Source organism: Pseudoliparis swirei, chromosome 5 (assembly GCF_029220125.1).
Source record: "Pseudoliparis swirei isolate HS2019 ecotype Mariana Trench chromosome 5, NWPU_hadal_v1, whole genome shotgun sequence".
NCBI lineage: Eukaryota > Metazoa > Chordata > Actinopteri > Perciformes > Liparidae > Pseudoliparis > Pseudoliparis swirei.
Window position 1 is genome coordinate 7,440,042 of NC_079392.1, and position 18,378 is coordinate 7,458,419.

The 18,378-nt window shown below is 42.4% G+C and overlaps 2 protein-coding genes and 1 long non-coding RNA gene across 3 annotated transcripts in view; all 3 read right to left on the minus strand.

Annotated features, from left to right (window-relative positions):
* LOC130193556 (guanine nucleotide-binding protein G(I)/G(S)/G(O) subunit gamma-12-like) overlaps window positions 1-901 on the minus strand; it is a 28,067-nt gene extending 27,166 nt beyond the window's left edge. Inside the window, exon 1 of the mRNA XM_056414078.1 lies at window positions 878-901. The gene's annotated coding sequence lies outside the window, so the exon portion shown is untranslated. The remainder of the gene's footprint in view (window positions 1-877) is intronic.
* A 3,576-nt stretch (window positions 902-4,477) lies between these two features.
* zgc:112294 (transmembrane protein 17A) lies at window positions 4,478-8,276 on the minus strand. Its single transcript, XM_056415633.1, has 4 exons — window positions 8,014-8,276; window positions 6,761-6,867; window positions 5,660-5,773; window positions 4,478-4,895 (listed from the first exon to the last, which is right to left on the minus strand). Exons 1-4 carry the CDS (start codon window positions 8,138-8,140, stop codon window positions 4,575-4,577), a joined length of 669 nt encoding a protein of 222 aa, XP_056271608.1. The 5' UTR covers window positions 8,141-8,276; the 3' UTR covers window positions 4,478-4,574.
* A 1,432-nt stretch (window positions 8,277-9,708) lies between these two features.
* Window positions 9,709-14,576, minus strand: LOC130193961 (uncharacterized). Its single transcript, XR_008831745.1, has 3 exons — window positions 14,238-14,576; window positions 12,956-13,024; window positions 9,709-10,434 (listed from the first exon to the last, which is right to left on the minus strand). It is a non-coding gene; the product is annotated as an uncharacterized LOC130193961 (long non-coding RNA).
* Between the last annotated feature and the right edge of the window lie 3,802 nt (window positions 14,577-18,378).

The window sequence follows — 18,378 nt, forward strand, 5'->3', positions numbered from 1 at the left end:
GAAAGAATGTCGCTCATGTACTTTAAATGGCTGCTCGATAAAAGTGAGGACAGACGATCCCGGATACGGGGGCGGCCATCTTGGGGATTTCCCCCTCGTGATATGGCCGGACTGCAGCGCAGAATGAGATCGGAGAAGCCGGAGCAGCGGTATCGAGTTTATTATCAATCATAAAATTCACGAGTGTTTCGTTTGGCCCACGTCCAATCAGCGATCAATGGAGAGGGGCGGGGTTTAAGTCCTGTACTGCAGCCAGCCACACGGGGGCAAAGTTGACTTTTTGGCTTCACTTTTGGGGAGCTGTTATTCTCTATAAAGTCTACATTAGAAACTTAATATTGTCAGTAGTTAAAAAAATGCTCAATAAGCTTTTGCCATAAGAAGGATGGTGGTTGAGTTTCCATGTATGACCTAAACGTTTGATTCCCTCCAGATATAATATTGTGACTTTGAAGTACTAAAAAAAAGTACTAAGCTATACTACTAAATGATGACGTCATCATTTAGTAGCATAGCCCATTAGTATTTTCTAATATTCAATGAATTCTCTCAAATATCCTTCCATAAAGAAAGTGCCCTCCTCTTCCCTAAACCCACCTGTCACTTATGCTGCATTAAACACCTTTTTACCCACCAGATTATGAGCATGCCCACCATTTCAATCTGAAAAAAATGTCGATTTTTCCTTGGCAACTCACACACAAACACACCTGATGAAAATACATTATGCGTTTTTCCCCAAAAATATATTATACTCGCTCATTGTGTGCATACGTTGTTGTTGTTGTTCTGGTCATCGACAGTTTACCTCCCGGTATTATTAAAACACAGCATTACAGTCCACACTCCTTCACGTTATCTCCGGGCCGATACTCACCTGGCCACTCGGATCCCAGTGTTTTCCCTTTTTTTTTGTTTTCAAAGTCGAGCCATGAAAGAGCGAGATCCTTTTATTTATAAATAAAAAAGTTTTTTTAAACCTTTAGCTGCTGCTATTGTAAAGTTCCACGATGCAGAAGAGAAACATTGAGCCCTGTTGGTGAGAAACACAGTGACAGGAGACACGGAGTCTTATGTGCTGCCGGGCTGTCGGGCTGGGACTCCAGTTTGACTCCTTCTGTTCGAAAGAGACAACAGCGCCCCCTGCGGGTACTTCAGGGTACCACACCAACATGACATCTTATTTCTTTGGCAGAAACGCATGTGAGACTATCTGGATTACACGTGATGTTAAGAAATTATCATGCCGGTTGAACAGACCTTGTGTAAAATGTTTAATCTTACACACACATACAGAGTTCTTCTAGGCCGCCTCACCTTCTATGCGTGTGGCAACTATAAGGTTACATTTAGTTTTTGTTGTTTATTTTCTCAATTCAGTACAGGAGGGGATGAGGTCGCCGGGTTACTTACAATTCAAGTAGCAATACAAATACATTCAATTACTCGGATACAAATACAATTCATGCATTTTATTACTACCGAGGTACAAGTACATGCATAGTACCAGTTTGTGTAGTTTACGTAACAGCGGTAACAGTAGTGGTTGTGCAGTACGTCCCATGGAAGTGACATTATTAGTCGATACTGATGCATCTACTTCAAGATTACTGAAGTAACTGCAATAATATCTCATGCACTTTTACTCCCCCCAAGGTTTTTAAGAAGAAGAAACTGCATTTTAATACAGTAGAACGCTGTATTAGCATTATCCGATATAGGGTGGCCCAAGGGCCCAGATTTAGTTGGTGGCCCTATGGACCCGGTAAAAAACTAGGAATTAATAACAAAGTCCATCTGCTTCCTAGTGAATGGTGTTCTTCAACTCAAACTGCATCTTCCTTATAAGTTACATTTTTCCTTAAATCATATATATATTTCACTGCTATTCTTAAAAGTGACATTATAGTAGACGGTCTGCGTTTTACCACCCGTATTGTATATGAAGTAGTCACAAACATTTCAGAAGGAAATAACAAAACGAAGGAGGTTTTTCTGGCCGTTATTCTACCGCCAGCTTCCCAGTGATCCTGTAGGCCTCCGTCGGGCCCCGCTCGCCACACGTCTGCTGGCTCTCTTGGCTCGCTGGCTTCTCCAGCATTTCTGTCAATAGTGAACTTATTCTTAACACGTGAACATCTGGTACATTTACACATGTCTCGTTTTATCCTTTTTTTTTCCTTTGGGATCTAGAACCCCAAGATGACAAGTGAGAAAAAAGATTCTGGTGATCTGATCTAAATAGTGTTCTCAGCTGCATTAATGACTTCTTTAATTATATGTATATATATATATATATATATATATATACATATAATATATATATTATATATTCTAACAAGATGCCTCCGGAGAGAGCGAGATTTGAGAAAGGAACTTTTGTAAACATCCATCCAAAAGAAACTGCAAACAAAAACTACGCTGTATAGTCTAAATATCGTGAACCTCCTCTGACCTTGCCCCGTGTGATCATTACATCGAGGTCACCGAGCTGAGCGTCCAGTTACACTCTGCAATCTTTGAAGTGAAGACAGCAGCGAGGCAGTGTTGATGTTGCATTCGCATGGAATCATCATTTGAAAAGACGAGAGCGCGGCGCTAAAGTTTAGTGAGGTCGGCAGAGAATACGAGCAGAAGAAATAGACGGCGCTGCCTTTTTACTTTTTAAAGTTCCATTTAAAAAAAAAAATTGCCATCCTCCGTGATAAAAAGTACAACCGGATGTTACGCAGGTTGCTCTCAGGAGAACGTTTTTAACAGATTGGAATATGCTACATGCAGACTAGTATAGTTGCGTAAAATAATACACACAATAGTTATATTTAATTATTTTTTATTTTCCATCACCACAGCAACATTTCTTAATGAAAGCTCTTGCTTCCCCCATGGCGTCCAGAAGGCGTCCGTCTACTACACGGTTGGCAACCTCATGAATGAAAATTAGAGGGGGAGAAGTGGTTAGAAGACAACAGTTGTTCTTGGTTACCTGGAGAAGAGCTTTGTCCCTCTGCAGCCTCTCCTCCAGGCTGCCTTGTGGAAGATCCAACAGCTTGCAACTCCTCCTCTTCATCACATGGTTACACAAGTTATTACTGCCACCAGCACGCCAACGAATAGCAACAAAAGAATGATGCCGTGTTGCTGCTGGCTGTTCATCCACTGCAAGTCCACTAAAGGTGTTTTTACGAGTTATCATTTTCCAGATCAATGTAATGCAAATGCAAGTCAGGGGGCTTTAAAGGCACAACCTGCCTGAACTTCAAGGACTGACACAACAGATAATTAAACTACTGAGTCACATAATATTTGGAAAAATACCAGTACTTTCTCTAGCAAACAAACAAGTGTAAACCGTTGATGTTGCTTGAAGTACAGTCTCAGTCTCTTTAAACTGAATTTAACAAAATTACTGTTATCAAACCTTAGTTTGAATACAAAACCGTATTCTGCACCAAATAAATAAGAAATGAATAAGAAAAGTTTGTTGTGTTCATTCAAGAAACAGCACAATGAGGTGGAAATATAAATATGATAACAGCAACAAATCTACACACACACATGACTTTGATTAAACTATATTAGGAAATGTGTTGCATTAAACAATGCAATGAATAATTGAAAAGTTGATTCTTTCTGTGTACATATTTACATGAATATTAACCTCCTGAACCCCACACGATTTTTGAGGTTTCTGCTGAAATGACATACCCAAACTAAAAAGGGTGTAGCTCTGCAACCACAAAAGCTATTTGAATAATGTTGGTGTTATAATAAAGGGAACACATGTGAGCTTTTGTTCAGATGTGTAAATATTAGTATATATCTTACTGGTTAAGAGTAAATAAAGATGAATCTTCTATTTTCATAAAATCACCCAGATAATAATACAACTTGTGAACAGACTCACTGCAAAATTTGACTCAGAAAAAATAAAGCAGAACAATAGTTGGAGACTTTTTAGTAAAGAGAATTTAGGCGAGGTCTCTAAAATTTGCATTTGGGCACATTGAAGCACCATCTGTGCCATTTGACTTTTCTCATGTACCAAACCATTTATTTCACTTTCACTTTTACTTGTGGTGTTCAATACATGCAAATACATCATTATGTGGCTTTAAAACAGTAAATCAAAGATTAAAAAACGATCAAACAAAGTGGTGCTGTGCGCGTGCGTGCTGTGCGTAAAGTCGGTTTTTGGATCTGTCACAGCGCAGCTGTTGCGCGTGCAGATATCTCCGCCGGGGAAGGGCGGATTTTAAAGAACGACACGTCATTGGAATACTTAGAGCCAATAGAATCGATTGGTACCAAGAAAGACAAGATTGACAGCACTGTGAGCCAATAGGAGACAGAAAGGCGTCGCCATATTTGAAATGTGAAATCCGATTAGCTGAAATTGAACTTCCTGACAGCTGACTGTGACGCTTCCCCAAAAGTCATTCATGCAGCACACTTAAGAAAATTAAAAGGACGCCAGTCATATTAGATTTGTTTTTATGGGCAAATTGAACATCCAAAAAGGTAGACGGAAACACACCCAGAGAGTGAACTGAATGTACAAACAGCTTCTTCCTCTAATGGTACACATCCCGGGGGAGTGACATGGGCAGCACACTGCGGCGGTAGGGCAGCCCGGAGACGGGGCTCGTCCCCGCGTGCTGGAGGCTCTCCACCTTGCCAAACTGGCGCAGATGGAAGAGCAAGGTGAGCTTCCGGGTCATGGTCCTGAGCGCCAGGAACGAGGCCAGGATCTGGGCGAGCAGGAGGAGGAGGTAGAGGGAGTGGACGGCTCTCTCTAGGGGCAGGATGATAATCCCCTCATCGGTCAGGAAGAACAGCAGCACTGGCAGCTGGAACATGAAAGACAGGAGCCAGAAGGCTGCCAGCTCTGGCACCTGATGACGGGGCGTGAGGGAATGAATGGGGGGGATGCAAAGAAACAGTAAAGCAGTCATCAAGTGCTTCAGTTTTATCCAGATGAAAGCACACACACTCACACACACACACACACACACACACACACACACACACACACACACACACAAAGTCAACAGTTGTTGCCAAGTCCACTAAAGTATGGAGGACTCAAAATGACTTAAGTATAAATACATAAATAAATAAATGCATGAATAAATATAGGAATAAATAAATAAATGCTTAAATAAATGTATGAATGAATAAATAAATGTATAAATAAATGAATAAATGCTTAAATAAATACAGGAATGAATAAATATAAGTTATAAATCAACAGGACATCATTAAATAAATATATTTCTACATTTCTGACCGCCCAGCTCATTTGAATATACGGACACGTAAATGTCACACATAAATAAATGAAGAAATACGTGTGGACACATAAATAGATTAAAAAAAGAAATACAGAAATGTAGAAATATATTTATTTAATGATGTCCTGTTGATTTATAACTTATATTTATTCATTCCTGTATTTATTTATTTATACATTTATTTAAGAATTTATTTATTTATACATTTATTTAAGCATTTATTTATTTATACATTTATTTAAGCATTAATTTATTTATTTCCATATTTATTCATGCATTTATTTATTTATACTTAAGTCATTTTGAGTCCTCCATACTAAAGAGCCCCCCCGCGGTGGGTCAAGCAGGATGTGGGTTTGCACTACCTTTTCTTTCAGGTTGCCGACGTAGCCCAGATAGAGTCGGACCACTTCAACGAGCGTGAGGAGGATCATCCCCGTGATGAGCAGAGCCCGGTAGTACCCGGGAAGATAATAGAACTGGAAATAAAGCACAGCGGGGATGTCGGGCGAGGGTGCGTAAACATCTTTTTTGTAAACATCTTTTTACTTTCAGGACACAGGCCTCCAACGTGCAGACAAACTCCGATAAAGACGCGGTAAGCTGGCTCCATGCGAGGGGGTAGAAGGAAGAGTCGGTACAACAGATGAGTAAGTTGGCGCCCGATCATAGAACATGCGGGGGAGGGGGTCATAGTAGACTACTTTATGGGAGAGAATTATTAAAAAGATCTTTTAATTAAAAAAAGACCACAAAACAAAGGCTCTCTGTTGGAAAACATTGTTTTGTATATACATATTAGCTGCCATCCGATTTAGTTTTTCTGAGAAAGTTCTGCATGAATTTCTCTCCTCCAGAATACAACTTTATGTTTAATTGTTTTATTCTTTATTTTATTTGACACTTGCAACAAGACTCTCCTATAAATGAGCAACATGATCAATGCAGACCAGATCCAATAGGAAACATGTTGTCATTGTTTATATCCTCTGGACCAAGAGAACTGAGAACTCATAGGAACACGTTGTGGCCCCCAGGCCCCTCCAGCTCAACGCTGTCCCCACTGGCTGAGCATGCAGTACTGCACCAACATCCTGCACCTGCTGTTGGAGTCCTCATTACCCCACGCGTGTAAATATTAATGTTATTTTGCTCCATTTATTAGGCTTTTCTTATCATGGCATCATTAATACTACTTTCTTGCCTTGTACGCAGTACCTCTGGCAATGTCTACCTCATTCCACCGAGCGCTTTCTTTTATCTCATCTATTCACTCACACATGCAGGGAGGAGGAGGCGGTTGATTTTGGTGTTGAAAAAACCCCTCAAATGAATCCACAACTGAAAGATCTAAAAATAATTCATGAAAATATTTTTAATTTTTGCTGTCGAGTAGAATGAACTCCCACTTTGCAAAGGATTAATCTATGCTTTGTTTTAGGAATTTTAATTTCTTCCCAACTCACCTTCACTTCCAACATGAAGACAGCAGAAAACCACCAACAGGGGAAATAAAACATGTTGAAGTACAGAAGCATCTGGAGGGGAAGGTGAGAGACCAGCTCGCTCACCACTGCAAGACAAACACCAACAGGCGGCTGTTTAAAGACGACACGAGTTCATGGGATTCAATATTCACGTTCTCTTGATATTCATCACAGCAGACACTTGCTTGTATATAAGGTTACATCATTCAGATTTGCCTGTATTGCAGACATGGTATCCAGAGGGTAAGTACTCTGTTATAACGTATCCACGATTACCGTCACTGCAAAGTTTTTTAATAGTAAGCGTAACACCCTGTTCTGTTTCTCCTGTGTTCCATGTCTCCTATGTCTCCTCTGTGTCTTCTCTGTCTTAATTGTTTAATTCCCTGCACCTGCCCTCAGCCACTCTTGTCTCGTTAGTGTCTGATGTCGTACACCTGTGTTTCCCCCCCTATATATTGTGTCAGTCTTTCCCTTGTCTGCTGTCGGATTGTCGTCTCTAGTTCTGTGTCCTTTTCCCGTCATCCTGTCTGTGTTCCTGGTTCTGCCTGTTGACCCTGCCTGCCCGGAACCTGGATTCTCTGCCTGCCCCTTTTGGACCTTGTTTTTTGTCAACTGTTTTGCCTCATTAAAGAGTGCTTTTTTTGTTATTCATATTGCGTCCAGCCTGTCTCTCTGCGCCTGAGCCTCACCCCGTCACTAGAACCTGACAGAACAATCCGACCGCAGACAAGGGAAAGACTGACACAATATATAGGGGGGGAAACGGGTGTACGACAGACAGTAATGAGACAAGTGTGGCTGAGGGCAGGTGCAGGGAATTAAACAATTATGACGGAGAAGACACATAGGAGACACGGAACACAGGAGAAACAGAACAGGGTGTTACAGTAAGCAGCGTCTTTCAGCTGTTGATGAGGTCAGGATATCAGAACTTTGACACATGATTCAAGACCAGTATTACATGTTTGAAAAGACCAAAGCGTGCATTATTCATCACAGGAGCATTGCACAATGAAAATGTATTAATTATTAACTGTATTAGAAATGATCATAACAGAAGTCCAGAAGTCATTGCCGCGATGAAATCAGAATTTGTTTGAGTTTCACATATTAACACATTTATATATATATATATATATATATATATGTGCATTCTCACTTTTCTATATTCTAATGTATTTTCAAAGTACACTAATGTTGCACAACAGTGAGTGGAAGCCGTGACCAACCAGAGGCGTCCTCCTGCTCCCTGGATGAGTCGCTGTCTGCCGTCCTGTTGTTGGTGAACACAGAGCCTCCCATGTAGGCCACACCCATCTGCAGGCTCTCGGCAACAGGAGAGTAAAACACGGGCATTGTGGGTAGAGCCGGTGACCGTGAACGAGCCCACGGGTCCGGGATGGGATGGCGGTCCAAAACGGATTTGTGTTCCCGTGTCTGCTGCCAATCCTCCTCGTCTTAAGTCACACAAGTACACAAATGCATGGAGGACACGAGCGCTGGCAGACTCCACTGTAATCAGATTATAGGAGGGAGGAGGCCTGAGGATTAGGGCGAGACGGCAGCATGGCGCTTTGTTAGGAAGTAAGCGTCCGTTTATGATGCGCAGTAGATTGTGTTTATCCAGAGAGGATCACATTTATTTGAAGGGACCAAATATTAATGTTGGAAATGTGGAAAGTTATGTTTTGATCGCCGTGTATTTATTTATTCATTTCTTTCTTTGTATGCGTGTTCCTCGCATAACAAAAAAAGTTTTAAACCGAATCGCATGACATTTTGGTGGGATGATTGGTTATTATCCGGGGACCATTTGATTAGATTTTGGGATCAATCGGGTCAAAGGTCAAGGTCATGAAAAGAAAGATGAAAGACAATTGTCCCCTCCAATATTTTGTTAATTTTAATTGTTAGAAAAAGTAATTGTGCACAATATATTTGCAAACTCTGTTCGAACTATGTTCGTTACCCAGAAGAGTAAAAACTACATTTCCTAGTTTTCCATGACTTCCCAAAACCTTTGGGATTGCATTTTTCTCAAGGACTTCCAGGCATGGAAATCATCTGATTACAAAAACGACAAAACGGAAGTGCTTGAGATGAATGTCAAAATAAAAGCCAGCGATAGAGGGACACAGTTTATCTTCCAAGCAACAAAAAAAAGAAAAGAACTGCCATGAAAAAAGAAAAGCGATATCCAAAGTCTGTTCACCTCCCAGAGGGTCGTTGTTAGCTAGCTAGTAGCAGGCTAACTACCCACACAGTGCAAACCTGCATCAGTTTGAGATGCATTCAGGAAACGTGTTAATTAGGCTACCATGCATTAGCAATGCAACTGAAACACGTTTTGGGAATCTGACCTCACGTCAGCCCTTTTGGATTGTAAAGGATGTGATGTGGAATAAAAAAACAAGGCTGCTCCATTAAACCTGAACCTATTACCTAAATATTCTAAATTGCTTTCAAAATAAATACATATAGCCTACTTGGCTACTCATATATAAGGTCTACATTAATTTATTCAGGCATTATTTTGAATGCATTCAAGAACCTCAGAAATTAGTTTGAGGAGCAGGAGGCAAAGTTATTATGAGACATTCATTTAAAATGTTGTAATTTCATTTTTTAAGACACAACTGGTACAAGTTGTTTGTATATATTGGATATACTGTAGAATATGCCGTTACTGTATATTGGCATTTTAGCAGAACTTTTCTGATTCATTTATTTCTTATTTTTCGTGTGCAGAATACTGTTTTGTATTTAAACTATAAGGTTTTATTCCAGCAATTAAATCAGTTCCAAGTTGCACAAATGTTACTATATTTTAATAAAATGTGCCTGTTTAACAAAATAGCAACTACTGCTTGGACCATCAGAGGGTCTGTTTTGTCAGGACCCAAACAGACACGGGGACAACAAGGTTGGGTGAAGGTAAAGAGTTTATTTGATGGTACGACAGGAGGGGAATGCAGACAGAACGGTGAGGGGTGGAGAGGGGGCGTGAGGGGGCGTGAGGGGTGGTGGGGGGTGGTGGGCTGCAGCTCTCTCAATGCTAGAGAGGCTGAGATTTAAGGACCACTGGAAACGGTGAAGTCATCTGGCAGCTGGTGAGGGAAGCCGGGGTGTTTCAGCAGGAAGGAGTTGATGACTTGAGTGAAGACCGGTGCTGGAGACGACGTGCAGGTGTGGAGATGAGGCCAGGTGCCGGAAGTCACGGCGATGACTCACACGTAACAAGAGAGAGACAGGGAAAAAACAAAAAAAGTCACAAATATGATATAATAAAGAATATAAAAAAGCAGATGGAAATAAACTACGTCCTTTGTGCTGGTGGGGAGGGGACCCTCCTCGTCCTCTCGGCTGGGGGGCGGGTGGTGTCGGGGTGGAGGGGCTGGGAGGACCTTACTCCCTGGGTCTCGGACTCTGGGGTGCTGAGAGGGGTTCAGGGGGGTCGGTGGACATCAACCCTCAGCTTCTGAAAGAAAGACGACCGCCGCTGTCCATCTGGTCCTGTGGTCCTCCATCCTTCTCGTCTGGTCCTGTGGTCCTCCATCCTTCTCGTCTGGTCCTGTGGTCCTCCATCCTTCTCGTCTGGTCCTGTGGTCCTCCATCCTTGTTGCTGCTTCTTGTGCTACGGCCATCGAAACCTGAGTAAAAGAGACTTGGAGACTTTTCTTCACGTTAGTAGTTTTTTACAATACATCTGTCGGGTTCAGCCACCTTCACCTAACTCTAAGAAATAACCAGAGAGTCAAATGAACACAGGGAACAAATCTGATTTATTGCAGAGAATACAAACAGTCGTACAGAGACCCGACAGCCCGGCACCTCATAATCTCGCAGCACCCCCCTCAAATCTGTGGTCGGTTCATCAAGATTATGATATGATGTGATAAACCTTTATTCGTCCCACAGTGGGGAAATTTCAAGAATCACAGCAGCAGGGTACATCAGAGCATTAATAGAAATTAAATATAAAACACAAAACTAAATACTAAAAACTAAATACTAATACTAAATATACAGGGGGAAAACAGAGTAAAGTGCCGGGTTTGCCAGGACCTCCAGGATCTGCTGCAGTGTGTTGTGCAGCCTGACAGCAGCAGGGAGGAAGGACTTGTGGTTCCTCTCCCTCAGACACGGGGAGGAATCAGCCGGTGGCTGAAGGAGCTGTGCAGAGCTGCGAGAGTCCAGGCGACGTCACGAAAGTCTGAAAGCTGAACATTTCCCATACTTATCGATTATTTTAGGCGACAAGTTTTTTAGGTATCAAATCTGTGGTCGGTTCATCAACATTAAGCCTCCTTAAAATAGTGTTCCGACGATTTGGTGGTTTGATGGTAAAAATGCTTCGCAATGAAGATCCGGAGTAAACTCATTCGCAAGAACTGCTGAGGTGACGATGTCACCAAGTGAGGCGCTGTTCTGATTGCAGAATGAATCTCGTCCCTGGGAGTCTGGACTCCAAAGGAGTCCAAAGTACACAAAGACAAACTTAGTGTGCTTTGTCTTGAGAAACCTCCTCCCTCCTCTTCTTCGTGGAGAAGCTGAGGCCTGACTTGGAGGGTGGAGATGGTGATTGTTTCTCAAAATGTGTTCTCGTCTGTCCTTGTGAAACATCATAGGTCTGTAAAGTCTTTCCAATTCTAAAGTCCCCATATAGCCAACCACGGTCCAGATGCCCAGATGGGACTTGTTCCACTTTACCGAATGCAGAATGCATTTCCCACCAGCATCAGGGAACAATGGCGGAGGAGACAATACACAACTGGAAATGTAAACTTTGAAATGGTATTTTCTTGAGGTGAGATGTGAGTTGTTTAGGCATCACATCTGGTCGGGTTGTCAAGATTAAGCCTCCATACAAATGGATCTGAGGTGATGATGTCGTCAGGTGAGCTGCTGGTCTAATTGCAGGATGACCGTACTGCATCCTCCCGTTCCTGGGACTCCAAAGTACACATCTGGGGGCGGAGCTTCTTCAGGACGATCCGCACCAAAACCTCAGCTACAGGATGAAACCTATTCCCCACCCCGCCACACGCGAGGGAAGGCTGTCTGGTGCTTTGTCAGTCCCGCCAGACATAAAGGTTTAAAATCCTGCAGCGAACAGGCTGAGGGTCTCAATCCGAGTCGCTGTCCTCGTCCCACTGCAGTGTGTTCTGTTTGTGGAGGATCCGAGGCCTGAAGTGGAGGGCGGAGATCGTGGTCCTCATCTCAAAATGCGTTCTCGTCTGAACTTGTGAAACATCTTAAGTCTGTCAAGTTGTTCCAATTCTGAAGTTCCAATAGAGCCAAAGTGGGAGGAGTCACATCTGAGCCCGGATGTGACTCCGCCCACTTTAACAGTGATGCATCCAAAATGACTTGTCATACTTGGGAGACAAATATCCCAGAATTCTGCCTCCTTAAAATTGTGCTGGGACGATTTGGTGGCGTGATGGTAAACATGCTTCACAGGGAAGAGCCCGAGTAAACTCAAGAGCAAGAACAGCTGATGTGATGATGTCATCAAGTGAGCTGCTGTTATAAAGGCAGAATGACGGCACTGCGTCCTCCCGACCATGGGACTCCAAAGTGCACAACGGGGACGGAGCTTCTTCAGGATTGACCGCACCAAAACCTGTGCTGCAGGATGAAACCTATTCCCAACCCCGCCAGACGCGAGGGAAGGCTGTCTGGGGCTTCATCAGTCCTGCCAGACATGAAGGTTTCAGATCCTGCAGCGAGCAAGTGGTCGGCCTCAATCCTCGTCGCTGTCCTCATCCGTCCGCCAGTATCTTCGGAAGGGAGCACAGTCCCCGAAGTCCTCTTCCCTGGTCCTCTTGGTGGAGGGTCCAGCGCCGTCCTCTTCCCTGGTCCTCTTCACGGAGGAGCCGAGGCCGGAGGTGGAGGGGGCGGAGTCCTCTTCGTCCTCTTCTGGCCGGTGGAAGAAGGGGGGCGGCGCACCAAGGAAGGGGATGGGAGGAAGGAAGGGCTGGTCATCTTCTTCGTCCTCCGTCTCGGACATGGAGCCGTAGCCGGAGTCGTCCTCGCTGTCCGAGATGGCCTCCTCTCCCTCGTCGTCATCAAATGGGACCTGGGGACCCCACCAACCGCGACCCCAACCACCGCGACCCCAACCACCCTCAGGCATGGCCTGACCCACAAATGCAATAACAGCCTCACCTCGATTACCTTCGTCGTCTGAGGCGATCCGGATGAAGTCCAGCGCAGGCAGCATGTCGTTCAGAGCAGCTAAGAGGGAAAGGTTCAAACCGTCAGGATTTCTCGTAACAGGAAATACATATTTCTGTATTACATTTAGCAATAATATATTATTATTAGAAATAATAGAAAAGAAGAAAAAAACACAGCGTATCCTAACAACGACAGACCACATAAGAGTGCTTAAGAGTGCATAAGAGCCTTTTATACATTTAACAGTTACATCCAACATAGTGCAGCTCTGTTTAAACAGATGAGGGAATCAGAATCAAGTAATGCTGCTTCCATGTGACACTTCATGTTAAACTTTAATGCATTTTGTAAATATTAAAAAAATATGTTTCACAAAGATGGACATGTTGACTATATAATAAAGATTTATTCAAATGGAAATCATAATAATCATAATAATTATCGTTATTGATAATGTCAGCAGCATTTGCATATGCCCCAAACAACAAAGTGGGATTCATAATAAATTAGTTAATTTAATAATTATTCATTCATAAAGTTTGGGGGCCTTTCACAGCTTTTGGTGGTGAATTCAGCGACAGTTGAGCTCTCGGCAAAGACATTTATTCAGGACGTCGGTGAATAAAAAGATGAATCAATGCTTCGCGATAAACGGCGTGAACGTATTTAATATACATTAAACCACGCGCGTCATGACGCACAGTGAGACATGGCGACACAGTAACCTCTTTGGTTTATAACTCATTGTTCTCCCGTTCACGAGGTGCACCTCAGGGCGCGTGGAGGATGCTGGAGGCAGCGCGCGCTCTGCGCTGCCATCAGTTAACGCTACTGAACAGATCGCTCTCTTGTCCCCCCGAAAGCAAAGCACCGCAACAACGAGCCCAGTGCATTTCAATGTTAAATGTCAAATAAATCACTTTAATAGCGAAAGTAAAGGAGCAGATGTGTGTACAGTAAGTCCCGTTTCAACGGGCACAACAGAGCAACTCAGGGTCACGTGCATGCAGGTCACGTGACCGCGGAGGCCCCAGCGCTTCACATCGAACAAAATAAATGCACTTTGCAAATTTTACTTGAAAATTCTATAAAAACGTTCGAGGCGCCATCTTTTTTCTGTAATTTCCAAGTTAAACGTCAACGTTTTGATGCCTTAAATCCAAAATCATAGGGGTTTCGATCAGGCGCGTCTCTAGGATTTGGATATATCCGGGGCTTAGGGGGGGGGGGGGGGCGTGCTAGTGAGTTTTTCTAGTGAGAGTGAGCTCACCTGTGTGTGCGGGTGTGTCGGCGCGTATCAAGGCAGAGCGATGCGCGTTATGGGAGCGGCGGCGCTGGGTTTAGCCCAGAAGAGTGAAGCAGCGAAATGTGTAGACATAGAAACACTCTCAGACCAGTGGCGTCCCTAGGCTAAAAAACATCCGGGGCTAAAGCCCCAAATGTTTTTTCATTAGCCCCGAATGTTTTCAACCAAAAAAAAAAAAGATTTGGTACACAAGTGGTTAACACCTCCAGGTCGCACGTGACGTCATTCACCCAAAGCAGCGGAGTCAGACTGGCAGCAGGCGCAGTAACAGCAAGCTGCTGTCTGAGAGTGTTTCTATGTCTACAAATTTCCCTAACCCTAACCCCCCCCCGTCGGCAACGCTCGCACTGGCTAAGCCCCGGATATATCCAAATCCTAGAGACGCGCCTGTCTCAGACAGCAGCTTGCTGTTACGTGCGCCTGCTGCCAGTCTGACTCCGCTGTTTTGGGTGAATGACGTCACGTGCGACCTGGAGGTGTTAACCACTTGTGTACCAAATCATTTTTTTTTTTTGGTTGAAAACATTCGGGGCTAATGAAAAAACATTTGGGGCTTTAGCCCCGGGTTTTTTAGCCTAGGGACGCCACTGGTTTCGATGCCCTTCACTAATTGTCAACACACTCCGCACATCTTCAGCAATTTTCAAGACAGTCTGCAACTCAAATATTTTTTTACACGACGAATCATCGACTGAGGGTCACTTTTCACAAAACATCGTTTCCCCCTCATTGCCAGACAACATTTTAAACCTTAAAACTCACTGATTTCTAAACTAAGAACACTTTTATGGATTTAAGGGGACACATTAATAATATAAATGCTGAATTAAATGTAAAATGGGTCTTACCGTCACAGTTATAGTCCAAATCAAAGCCCAGTCCGTTCAGCAGGGGCTCGTCCTCGGTTCTCGGTCGTCGGAGGGCCTCTTTCAGGGTCTCAGGGTCTCTCGTTGTCCGGATCTCGTGTCGTTCGGTTCGCCAACAAGTTTTGTATCCAGCAAAAAGTCTCAAGAAGTGCAAAAGTCTCAGTATCCTTCACAGGTTTGGGTTCACAGGAGAGTCCACGGGGGGGTTCAGCTCATGTCAAAGTCCAAAGTGCAAAGGGAAGAATCAGAACGTCCGCGGCCTTTTTATAGCCTCGGTCCGGTTTCCATGGCATTGACGTTAGTGCACGTGCGTGCCTGCGTGCGTGCGTGCGATTGAGCAATACAGAGAGATATTAATTATTTCCCCCATATTTTTCTAATATAGATTTGATTCATACGAGAGTTATTATTATTATTATCATTATCATTATTCTTATTAATATTATCAGTATATTATTTCTCAGTGATCTGTTGCTATTCAGTGCAGCTGTATGCGCTGTAAAGCCAAACATGATGCTAATTATATTATATATTATTATCTTATTATTTAAAAGGGACCATGAGTTAAAACATAAATGTCACCATTTGATGCACTGTACCAGATTAGCTGCACATCATTTGCATATGTAGTCCCTTGACAGACCATAACAAACATAAAACAATAACAAACAGTACATTTACAGGATATGTGAACAACTTGACCTGCTGTTGGCATCAGAAGGAAAAGTCAGGGGATCCGTAAAGGATAATCCTCTGTGGATCATGAATGTCAAACAAAATATATCATTTAATATTTGCTTACGTATTTCAGTCTGGGGTGGACCGATTGAGCCTCTGTTTGTGAAATACAAATGTGATGCAAAAAAAGAAAAAGAAACACTTTCATACTTTATTGCTTGTGGTATTTCCTCAGGATGAACAGTAAAAGCCAACGTTATAATCTGTGTATAGACAGCATGTGATGATACATGGGCTGTTCAGGTGCCTCGAAATAGTTGACATTAATATGTTATATGTATTAGCCACACAATATACTTATATTCCCACACGTCAACCATCCACATTATAAGAGTCTACATCCTTTTCCTTCTGGGTGTTTCCCATGGCTGGGTCTTTAAAGGTACGCGTTCTATTCCAGCAGCTAGCCACATTCTTGTGATGACTTTCTTTATTTTGCCAGTGAGTGACTCACCAGGTACCTGGCGAGTTATCAAGAAAACACCAAGAGGAAGACTGGCGCGTAACTCTGACTGTGTTATTTCCCTCCAGTCACCTTGACCCTCATCAGCAGACTTAACACACTTGTTTTTGGCTGCAGCGTGCACGAGCTGCGCGGACACAGCGACCCGGTGACCGGTGCGCTGCTCAGACCCTCCAACCTGCAGGTCGTCCCACCTCACCGGTTGCGTTTCCATCAGCTGTGTTGACAGCTACTCGAGTAAAACCACTAACGTAAAAAACATAAGGTCTGAGTACCATAATGCATTCAGTCAGTAAACCAATGTGTTTGTTCTATACATTACAAACGAAATAATATACTATGATATACATCACATATAATGATATTGTTAGAATTTGAGTGACAATAATTTATTCATCACACCATATTTTTAACTTTGCCAGCTCCAATGAAGTAGCAGATAATTGTCTATTTTAGCGCACGCGCACGCACACACACACACACACACACACACACACTTCATCTTGCAGATGTCATGACCAGCGGTGGCACAATGTTGCCGCAGCCTCATTGGGTGCCGGGTCTGTGTGGACCAGTGGACCGCCACCAGGCACTGCCCCAGGTTCAGGGACGAGGGAAACAGCTTTACATCACAGGGATGTTATCGACAAATTAAAGGACACCATCCGTAATTGATTTTTAAATTTGTATAAATGGTCCAAGTGAAATAAATGTTATTTTACAGTTCATTATTTGAACATAACTTGCCCCACATTTCATTTAGAGTCATTTGTTTATTCTTGTAAATGACTAACACGTTGGTTGTTATAACACAAACAGCTCTGACTGACTGGTTGTTATAACACACATAGCTCTAAATATATAAACATACCTCTAACCTGTTTGAAAACCCATTCATGCAGCACTCTTAAGCAAAAATGACGCCAGTCATATGAGATTTTTTTTAATGTGCAAATTGAAAATCCAAACCGGTAGACGGAAACACACCCAGAGAGTGAACTGTACACACATCGCAGACCCCTAAAAAGATGAGATTACCTAAACGTGTGTGTGTGTGTGTGAGTGTCAGGGGAAAGGATCATTTTGTGTTTGTTGTTGTAATACTCATATTGACCACAAGCACTTCGTGTGCACCATGTTGAAAATATTATGAAATAAAAGCATTCATGTTTTCTTCCTGTTAAGTATTTTATCTCTCTGCACACTTTAAACACATTGTTCATATATTATCTGTTGTCAGATTTATTTTTGTCAAGAAATGTATTTACCCAGACTGCCGTTAGGGAACTTTTAGTTAAAATGGGAATCTCGACATCCGCGTTATATATATATATACATATATATATTCCTACTATTTATTATAACTGAAATCTTTGGCAAGTATCTCTTGGAGTGTATCCAGTGACTAAAACATTTTTATTTTATTGATCTGTTTTGTATTTATAATAAATGATATATATATAGATATATATACATATATTTTTACATATACACTACCGTTCAAAAGTTTGGTGTCACCCAGACAATTTCGTGTCTTCCATGAAAAATCACACTTTTATTTATCAAATGAATATAAAATATAGTCAAGACATTGACAAGGTTAGAAATAATGATTAATATTTGAAGTATTCATTTTGTTCTACAAACTTCAAGCTCAAAGGAAGGCCAGTTGTACAGCTTATATCACCAGCATAACTGTTTTCAGCTGTGCTAGCATAATTGCACGGGTTTTCTAATCAGGCATTAGTCTTCTAAGGTGATTAGCAAACACAATGTACCATTAGAACACTGGAGTGATAGTTGCTGTAAATGGGCCTCTATACACCTATGGAGATATTTCATTAGAAACCAGACACTTCCACCTTGAATATTAATTTACCACATTAACAATGTATTGTGTGTATTTTTGATTAATTTAATGTTATCTTTATTGAAAAAACAGTGCTTTTCTTTGAAAAATAAAGACATTTCTAAGTGACCCCAAACTTTTGAACGGTAGTGTACAGGACTGTCTCAGAAAATTAGAATATTGTGATGA